The sequence below is a fragment of the Geospiza fortis genome, unplaced genomic scaffold (genome assembly GCF_000277835.1).
Source record: "Geospiza fortis unplaced genomic scaffold, GeoFor_1.0 scaffold171, whole genome shotgun sequence".
Lineage (NCBI taxonomy): Eukaryota > Metazoa > Chordata > Aves > Passeriformes > Thraupidae > Geospiza > Geospiza fortis.
In genome coordinates, this window is record NW_005054313.1 from 1406075 (window position 1) to 1416590 (window position 10516).

General features: G+C 45.4%; 1 protein-coding gene across 1 annotated transcript; it reads right to left on the minus strand.

Moving 5' to 3' along the window:
- Positions 1 to 215: 215 nt before the first annotated feature.
- CTXND1 (cortexin domain containing 1) lies at positions 216 to 3748 on the minus strand. Its single transcript, XM_031055947.1, has one exon. It carries the CDS (start codon positions 3735 to 3737, stop codon positions 3558 to 3560), a length of 180 nt encoding a protein of 59 aa, XP_030911807.1. The 5' UTR covers positions 3738 to 3748; the 3' UTR covers positions 216 to 3557.
- Positions 3749 to 10516: the final 6768 nt, after the last annotated feature.

Consider the following 10516-nt stretch of genomic DNA (forward strand, 5'->3'; position numbering starts at 1 on the left):
CTGGGGCTCCATTGGCTCTGCCCTGAGCTCCAAAAATCTGTAGTGGTGCAGGACTTGTTCTCTACTACTACACAGGGAGTTGTTCTCTGCTCTCCCCCTCCAAGGAGGGCTGTCATGAGTGTATGCCCTTCTTGTACATCATGTTGTGTTGTGAATATTTTTTAAAGGTGTCCTGGCAACTGTAAGAAAACCACAACAGGGACAGCAGGGAGGTTTCCATGTCGAAGCTGTTTATTATGTTAGATAAATACACTTGCAACAAGTTTGACTTGCATCCTCTGAGTGCAGTTGCTGGTAGTATGGCACGATGATTAAAAAAGAACCAAAACTAGCGGAGGCACTTGTTGCATGCAGCTGGAATTCCTACCAAGCCCAGTGGTGCAGCTCCTGCTGGCAGAGCCCTTCCCTCGCTCCAGACAGAGCTGCAGGGACACACCTGGGGTGGGAGAGCCCTGGCTCCAGGGGAAGGAGCTGAAAATGTCTGGCTTAGGCATGATGTTCAGTATTGCTTTTGGTTAAAGAGGAGTGAGGTTGTGTGATTGTAACCAGTGGGGAAAGGCAGAAATTAGAATGAATCCTAGAATATGCTGAGTTGGGATCCATCAGGATTGTGGAGTCCAACTCCTGGCCTGGCACAGGACATCCCAGGAATGTCACCATAGCCTCAGAGGGTTGTCCAAAGGCTCCTTGAGCTCAGACAAGCTCAAGTCCTGTTACTGGTCACAAGAGTGAAGAGGCCAATAAATTTACATTTTCTCTATAAAAATAATCTCGTTGACTTTTATGCAGTCATGTATGTGAATATCCAGATTTTTATAAAGACATTTTCTGTCAAAAGAAGGATGGACTTGACAGGCTATGCCAGGAGGACAAGTGCCTTTTTATTAGAAAACAAAGCTACCCAGAGGGGTCTTTTCATGAGGATTTTCAGGGAAATCCATAAAATGGTTTGTTCAGCTGGACAAAGAGAGAAAACAGTGGCAACCATCCCTGCAAAGCAAATTTGTCAATTTGTTTCCTCAGCATTTGTAACCCTTCATTCTCAGACAGGCTTTGCTCCTCCAAGGGCTGCGTGCTGCTGTCCCTGCCCTGCCAGGAACACGCCACAGCACTGACCCTGGGCTCTGTGGTTGGGCAGCCTGCTCAGAGGCTCTAACTTAAGCACCTGAATAAGTCCTTAGCTGAACTGGGGCTTGTCAGTGACCTGTGCCAATGCCAAAGAGTCCTGCATGCAGATCAACACCAAGTGTAGTGTTGGCACTGAGAGGTGTGAGGACAAGCTCTGTCCTGGCTCTGCACCAGCTGTGAGCTCAGCCAGGTGACCTGAAAGTGTCCCTAGCCTGGATATAATTTTGTTATTTTGCTTATTTTGTAAATAGCCCCACTAGAGGGATACAAGATTTAATGACCAAAAACAGGTTCCAAACTTTAGCCCAGGGGACAGGAGTGTTGTTCTTTGAGCTGGGACATCCATTCCTATGGTACAGATAGACTTGCCCACCAGTAAGAGAGAACTGGTGGGTTTGCTCTAAGTATGATGAATATTAAGCATTCAAGCCTGAAAAAGTGCTCTGTTACTGGTGATTACCTGGCTAGCAGAAGCTGAGGCTAAATAGCAGCCTGAGGAGCAATCTGCAGTGGGTCATGGAAGCAGTGGAGGTCTCTTGTAGAGGACATCAGGAGGAAAGCTAATCTTTGAATTTCCTGCCTCAGGAACGGGATCTCCTACAACGGAGAGCAGCAGAAATTGTGTGGTTCAAAAGATCCGTGCAGAAGTCTCCATGTGCCTCATAGTCTGCTCTTTTGGGATCTCTGGATTTGCAGTGTTGAGCACCTTACATCCTCAGAAATCAGTGGGCTATGTAAAAAAGCCAGGTGCCATTTGGCTTGGCCCAAAATACTGCAATGAGAGAGCAAATGGGGGTCTGGACAAGTCCTCTGCCTGTGTAACAAGACCCAGACCTTCCCTGTTGGTTTTAGCAGGAGGAGCTGTTGAGTAAGAACCTCATTTCTGTGTCCCTATCTAAGGCTCTCCAGGTGCTTTCTGGTATTGACAGACAGAATGAGGTGTGACAAGATGAAATTGTTACACCCATTTCACTGATGAGCAAACTGAGGCACATAAAAATTGACTAGTGTGATTATCAAACAAATCTGTCAGAGCTAGAACAGCGCCTTACAAAGTCTGTGTCCCAGTTTTCTTCTCATAGCCTTTGCTTCCACCTTTCCCACCCACTGTGAGTGGTCTCATGGCAAGAACCTGGGGGTCAGGTAGGATGGTGAGATGGAGAAATGCCTTTCTTGGAGTTTTGTGCTTTGAAGCCTTGTCTGCTCGTGGTGCTTGCAGCACCTGCTCTGAATTGCTTCCTTTCAATCCCATAAGTTGAACATGTAGGCATGAAAGAAAAGGCAGGCATGAGCAAAGCTTGGAATTTGAGGAATAGAGAACTTTGGGATGCTGCAGTCCCCACTCTTCAAAGGTAAATAATAAATTTCCAGCGCTCCCATGTTCATTTCTGCCTTCTTGCATAATGGCTGTCTTAATGAATTGAGAGAAAGAAATATACCTTACAAATTCATGGGAAAAATCTTCCTTTGAAGGAGCTGAATTTCTCCGAGGTAGAATGCTTATTATTGTGTGTGACTGTAAATGTTATGCTGAGGAGTCTGAATGACAAAGCTGGGAGAAAAGTCTCTCTGCTTATTGTCCTTGTCATTCTAGTCCTGTCTCATCCCACTGAAGTACACCTGGAGCAAGAGAAGGGTGAAATTGCATGTGGAATCACTCTTTGAAAATCACAGCAGGTTTTATGTAGTTGACACCAGCAGTGTCCAGGCTCTGCTCCAGGGATTTTTGGTGCCTACCAAGCTCAAAATCAGTGGCCTGACTAATCCAAGGGCCCATGACAGAGGAAATGGCTGGTTTTTACGTGACTAGGACAGAGCAAGGTGGTGCTGTGGGGGTCTACAGCAGTCCAGGACCCCCTAAATCTGAGTGCCTCAGCATCCTGGTCACTGGAATTATGGCTGCAGGGGGTGGGGAGTGCAAGTGCGCAACCAAGTGAGGCAAGAATAAACCTGCTTGTATAACTCTACTTAGCCAGAGGTACTCCAGCACTTCTACTTAGTGATGCTGTGGTATATGAAACCTGGGCCTTTCCCAAAATGCACCCACAGTGGCTGAGGAAGCAATCAATATTTGAAGCAATCATTTTCCAGGAAAGACAGAATACTCTTGTTGCTTTTTCATGGCATTGATGGTTACCCTGGGTTTGTCGGTGATATTGAGGGTGGGACAAACTGTGCTAGACCAAGAGTTATATTAAGAAAATCTGGAGAATCTTGTGCTACTTGAGTTAAAATGACAACTGTAAAATAAGAATTGCTGCATAGTAGTAAACTCTGCTGCCAGAATGGCTTGCTGATACCTTGACCTGCTGAGCAGAAATAATTTACACGATGTGCTCTTGGAGATATTGCCTTTGCCCTGCATATCTGGAAATGGCTGTTGGTGGGACAAGGAGCACAGCACCCCATGGCTCTGCCTGGGAGCCCCGTCAGTCATCGAGGTGCTGCTCCTCCCACGTGGACGTGGGGATGGCGCTGTAGGGGTCCATGATGACTTTGGCACAGCGGATGATCATGACAATCAGGAAGAGGCAGAGGAACACGAAGCAGGCCAGCGTCAGTCCCTTGTCCACGTCGACGTACACGGGCTCTGGGGTGGGCACCTCCATGGCTGGGGCCGCTCTTCATCCGGCTTGGAGTTTGCTCCTAACATCATCAAGCTCCTGCAAAACAAACAGGGTGTCAGGCACGAGGGAGGGATTGCTGGGTGTGGGGAGAATCAGGGGTTGTACCATGATGGGGTCTCTGGCATCAAGGTGACCCCGAGCTGTTGGAAAGTCTCTTTTTCCCAGCCCTGAGACTGAAGAAGACGACAGAATTCCTTGGCTCTCGTTCTCAAGGTTGTTTATTATTTTTTATCTATAACATTCTTTCTCTGACCTGCTGAGATCTGTCCAGCACGTTGGTTCATGGCACACTGACTGCCCTTGGGACAGTGCTATCTTTCTATACTAAAAACTATGTGTACATTATTTACAATAATTTTCCAATACCTATCACCTATGTTAGACAGCCTGTCTCTTCTAAACCAATCCAAAAGTGCCACCATCACAACAGAAGATGGAAGCGAAGAAGGACAGGACACACCCAGATTCCTCCATCTTGCCTCTTGAACCCCCATTCTAAAAACCCCAAAATTCTACTTTTTCACCCTGTGATATATTCACCATCAATCTATTCAAACTCTTGTTGCTTGTAACTCCTCACACAAAGTTGATAATTGCTCCCATGGGCTAAAATCAAAGGCACAGGTGTTTTTGACTCCGTGCCAAGGTCTCTGAGGCCCTTGCTAGGGTCCTGAGTCCTCCAGGGCAGTCAGAGCAATGTGCTGGGTTCCAACAGTACCAGACACAGGGACTTGTTACAGGTCTACTAAATTCTTGCAGGGAATTAAACCCAGTGGAAATGTTGTAGCTCAGCTGAATGAGAGCTGTAAGAAGAAACCTCATCTCCACCTTAATTAAGCCCGCAAACGCTTCTTGCTAAAATATTAGACACTAAAAAGAGATGTTAACAAAGAAAAGAGAGGCAATAGTGAATGAGCACTATTTGCTTGAAATATCATCTCCTAAAAGAGGCACAGACACTGTTCTTGTCTCAGCATTTCCTAATCATAAAAATATTTCCATTCCTCTGCTAGTGTGAAAGATCAGACAAATGGCAGAGCAGACTGTTTCTATTCCAATTTTCCTCTCTGTCCAAACATTCTCTGTCTCTCACTGGCACAAAGCAAAGTGAAAATTATGCATACTTATTTTCCATAATCTTTTAATCTCTGCTACTCAAGGTTCTCCAGGCAATAGAAGATTTTTTTTAGGAGCAATATAATTTTTAAGTGGATGTTTTATCAACCAGAGAGGTACAGGTGATTATGTGATTAGGACAAGAATTATCTTATTCACTGCAGATGTCTGCATAGCTGAAGGTCTCTCTGGCCTCCTCACCTGAATCCAAAACCAAAATGAGTTCAGCAGGGATGGAATCCCTCTGAAAGTTTGATTCTGGACAGCTCACCAGCTGATAACACAAACTGCTTTGCACAATTGTGCTGAAGGAGAGGAGCTGACCTTACACAGAACTGAGTCACTGCCCAGGGATGGGGAAACTTCTCCTGACATCCTTTCTTGTTCAAGGTGGGAGGCAGAATTGTTGGGGATTACAGTGTAGAGGATCAGGAATATGGAATATGCTTTTACAGCAAACAAAAAAACAAAATCATTCACATCAAATGCAATCATCAACCTGAGAGCAGTCCTTGCTTTAACTGCAGAGGAGAGATGGGAACAAGAAGATATTGAGAGGAATTGGTGAAACTGGGGTATCAAACAGCCCAGCTGCTCCCTATTACTACACTAACACAGGGAGGAAATCCCAGCTTTTATTCCACAGCCAGGTTTGCCTGGCTGTGTTTGCAGTGAGCTGCTGCTGCTGCTGGCAGGGCTGGTGCAGTGGTGCCTCACCTCTGGCTGCAGTTCTGCTCCTGCAGCTGCCCTGGGTGTCCCGGGGACTCCTGAGCTCCTGTGCCCTGCCAATCTTCCTCAGGGTCCTGGAAAGACCTTTTCTTTTACAAGCTCACAGTTTCTCCCCCGTCTCATAATTTGCTCCTTTTCAGGTGGTTTTGCAGCCTCACAACCTCCTAGATCCCACAAGGCAAGTACAAATCATCTGGGCTCTTCAGCCTATTTTAAGCATAAGGATGTCAGTTTTTTTTTAATTTCCTGAAAGCACAGAAATTACTGTGACAGCCAGGGAAATGAAAGAAGCTGACGACACAAAGTGAATGAAACCAAGCACACATCTCATGAGCTCATGGATTTACCAGTCACATCCTTAGGAGCTCATGAAGAAATCTCTGAGGAGTGAGGTCAGGCTTGTAACGCTCACCTTGCCTGGTCATAGGTCTAATATTCCCCAGAGACTCTGCTACCACTCTATTTCACCAGCCAGGAGATCTTACATTGCAGTTTATAACTTCATTTGATGAGAAAAAGGTTTGTCAGCAAAGCTGAGTATTAAGTATGAATACTTTATGAATACAAAAGAAAAAAAATGTTATCAAAACTGCTAATGTATCCCAGTCTTTTCCTGCAGTGCTCTTGTGAAGGTCCAGCATGGATGGGTGTGATTTTTAACTTTTTTTCCCCTTCTGACATTCTGGCTGTTGTACTGTGTGGGGTCATTTCACCCCAAGTTACCTCCTGCAGAACAGCAGAACTACCTGGTAATTTCCATCAGTACTGATCTTGGAGGGAAAACTGCATTTTCCCTCAAATGTACTTTCTTTGGAAAGATGAATAATTTACTCAGAAAATGATCAGAGGTTTCAAGTAGAGATCTATTCCCTTGGAGATCTTTCTCTTCAAAATGGCATCGCTCAATCTCATAGAAGTCTGGTTTAAGTGCTGCATCCCTCTGCCTCAGGACTGTGCCTGGAGGATGTTTTCTCTCCTGTTGGAAGGGAAAAGCACATTTTGGAAAGGATAGCCAGGCTTTACCCAGGGAGCAGAGTGAAAGGCTGTGGCATCTGAGCTGTGGTTTGCACAGTAAATTACAGTGACAGCTTGAACCTAATGATTTCAGGTTTATATTGATCTGTTATGACAAAAGTAGACATTTTCAGTGGGAATAGAAATATTCTTTCAAAAAAAAGCTGTATTCCCGAGGTTGTATAAATCACATTTTCTCTCCTTCTGGTCCCCCCACAAACTCAGTAATGTTTTGATGCTGAGCACTGTTCTGCATGCAGTCACTGCTGATGGCCAGTGTGTTTCTTGGATCTGGCTTTGGCTGTCCTCACTCTCAGCTTGGCTGCTCCCCTGCCTCTGTCAGAGCGGAGCCTCCTCTGCAGGTCTGGCTTGTCAAAGGGCTCAGGTGAGCCATGGGAGGCTGGTGCCAGCAGGCCCTTGGTGCTGTTCCATGCTGTTCCTGCGCTCCAGCAGGCTTGGCAGGGCGGGAGTCCTTGGGGCTGAGCAGAGCTGGGATTCCAGAGCAGGTGCTGGAATGGGGCTGTGCCTGGGACAGCTGGCTCCAGGTTAATTTATTGTGGCTGGAACTCACTGCTGTTCTACATCAGGCAAGAGACAGTCCCCAAATGCAAAAGTAGATGTGTTCACAAATGCAAAAAATGCAAAATAATCCCCAAATTCAACATATGTGTTCACCAGGACTGTTTCCTCTTGGGAAAGTCCAGCTCCCAAATATCCCATGGACTTGATGTGTCCTGCTGTCTGCCAGCTCCTTGTGCTCCTCCACCTCTGTAACAGCTGCACAACTTTTCCTGTCTAATTCCCACTTCCTTGGCCAGTGCCTGCACTGCCCTTCCTCACTCCCCTGGTGCCCAGCAGTACATCCAGCTCTGGAGTGGCTGTGGAAGGGTATCCCAGGAGGAAACAAACTAATTCCATGCTGGATGCTCTGCCTGCCCCCCTGCCCTCCATCCCAGCCCTGGGATGTGCTGTGCAGGTGAGCAGAGGGGTTTTGCAGTCGGTTTTTCTTGGTCTGGTGTGTGAAATCCATCAGTGCTGTTGAAATTAGCTCACTCTCTCCAGCTGCAGACTGCTTGGCTGGATGTTTTGCTCTTGCTTGCTAGCAGGGTTGATGTTCACAGCATTGTGTGTGTGTGGGGGGGAAATATCAGCAGAAACAATTATAAAGTTTCACACTTGAATGATCAAATTTTCTCTGAATAGCTGAATTGTAGAAAATTACATTTTTTCCCAGCTTGACAGCAATAAGCTGTAGAATTGTGTAGAATTTTTTAATATTCTTCAGATTTGTTGAAAATGTGATTAGGTCTAAACAAAGAAACAATCCCTGGTTCCAACTTGGCAATTTAGCCATCCTGAATCCGTCTTCCTGTAAACCCCTGTGTGTTTCAGTGCAGTCTCTCCCCCTGTGACCTCTCTGGGAGTTGGTGTGTGCCCCAGGCAGGCTCAGCCAGGGATGGAGCTGTGCTGGGTGAGGAATTCAGCACCAAGAGTGGCTCTGTGCCCAGCAGCAGGCAGCAGCTGTGTCTCTTCAGAGGGGTTGGCATCCTCGAGGTTGCATGCCCTGCTCCCCTGGCTTTTTTCTGTGTCTGTTCTGACAGCCCCTGGAGCTGGGTCAGGAACCCTTCACCTCACTGAGGACTCCATCCTGAGCATTTGGTCTTTGCTGGTTGTTTTGTTCCCCAGGGCCCTTTTCATGAGGGATTGCCACAGAAGAGAGATTATATTTGATTTTGATGACCTTATACAGGGTGTTGGCATCCTCCTTAGTGCTCCAGCTCTGTTACAGGCTCTCTGTAACATTCGTGCTCATCAGTGTGCCTGAATTTTGCAATCAGCCCTACCTATGTAAGATACTTTAAAATACATGGTTTTGGGTTGTTTTTTTTTTTTGCTGAGCTGACAATCTTGGCACTGCCACTTTAAATATAAACTAATAATGAACCACATACATTGCAGAGAGCTGGTTCCTATGCTGGTTAATCATGTTTCAACTCATCGCAACCGTTAGGATTGATTTCAAAACAGTGTCTGGTTTTGGTTTGTTGGTTTTCTAATAATTTTTTTTTCTTCTATACTCCTTTCCCAAAACAGCAGAGGGGAAGGGAAGGGAAGGGAAATGATAAGATTCCATGTATGAAGCAGATCCATACCTTCCAGACCTGGGCAGGAAGCCTGTCACATCCCAGCACGGCAGCATTGTGGAGATGAAATCCTCCCTGCAGTCATATTTTAAAAGTCTCTCGGTCAGTGGCGCTTGAGCGGCGTCCGGGCTCTGCTCAGCTTCACCTCCAGCCAGACCTGGAAGCAGAAGCAGCTCTCACCGGGGTGCTCTGGAAAAAAAGAATAATTGACAATTGCTCCTCATGGGATGGGGGCGGGACAGACTCGTTCTTGGGAACAGCTCCAGAGCCAGCCCGAGCCGCTCGTGCCCAGCATGGATTCATTGTCACACATTCCCTGCAAGAGCATTTGTGAGAGGAAAAGCAATGTTCAAGCCTGAGGTCATATCAATATTTCTTATTAAACAAGCAGAAAATCTTATTTTTAAATCACAGTGAAAGATCAGCCGGGTTTGAATTGATCCTGCTCAGGAGTCTGAATATTTATTTAGGCCTTGGATGGTTTGTTTAAGGAAAACTGCTTGATTTATCTGAACTGATACAGCAGGACTTAAAAACTGTTAATTATTTGGTTTGGTTTTTTTTTTTTAGTCTGTCTGGTTTGGGATAATATTCTTTTTTACATGCACACAAAATAGTTTCAGCCAGCAACGTATGATGGGTGACAAACCTGGCTTTTTACACATTGTTGTGGACAGGAGTTCCATGGTGTAGGATGGGGAGGCTGAGAAGAACAAGGCAAAAGATGAGCCCCAAACCCTTGAGAGGGGACTCAGCAGGACAGGGTGTGCTCAGGCAGGGGACTAGAGGTGAGTGGCCAGGAGGGAAGGTGAGATGCTGCTCCAGAGGTGTATTGTGTGAGTTTGTCAAACAAAGTCACCTTCAATATGAAGCTCAAACCTCTACAGGAATAGCCTGGACACCTGATCATATTCTAATATTCTTAACAATCTAGTTTTGATTAAAAACTCACTGCCTCTGAGCACAGGAGTCAAATGCTGTAGATAGATACAGACAGATGAGCTCCTTGCTACACCCAGAGAGCAATAACGTGACCGTTAGCTTAGCCTAAAAATTAATTGTCCTTTTATACTTACAATTCTTTCAGCAGAAAATCAATACTTCATTTCAGGAACTCTGCCTTCCTATAAGCATGATTTTTCCTGTGTAGCTGAAGGCAGGTTTAATCTTTGTTTTTAACTCACTGTTTGGCATTTTGTTTTGGTTGTTGGACTATTTTATTTCTTGCTTTACATAACGACTTTAAATCTTTGTGCTTAGCTTAGTTTATACAAACTCCTTTATTCAATCTAGCCCTCAGTTAGGGTCAAGAGACAAATAATCTTCCCTCCACACACTTGCTTTTAGCCAGCTGTAAATCACTGCCAGTATTCCATCAGAAGACTAAAGACATCGTTTGCAAGAGCCCAAAAGTTGAAAACAAATAAACACATAAATCAATCTGGGGAAAGTTTTAAAAGTTGCTGTTGCACAAATGTTTCCTTCCTACATAGCCCCAGGGCAAGTATAACATTAATCTTCATTGAGAAAAAGATGCAGCATACACTTAAAATAACTGTGGGCTTCTTATAATTTGAGGGCATCCTAAATCAAATAATCATTTCAAGGAGCATGTGGAATTGCCCATTAACAAGAGATTAAAAAATAGAGGGCTGTGCTTGGGAAGAAGTCACCATTCAGAACTATTGAGTGAACTGAGGGACAGCTGGGATCTGGAGTAAAAAGTAAAATAGTTGAGCTTCTCCCAAAGCTCAACTA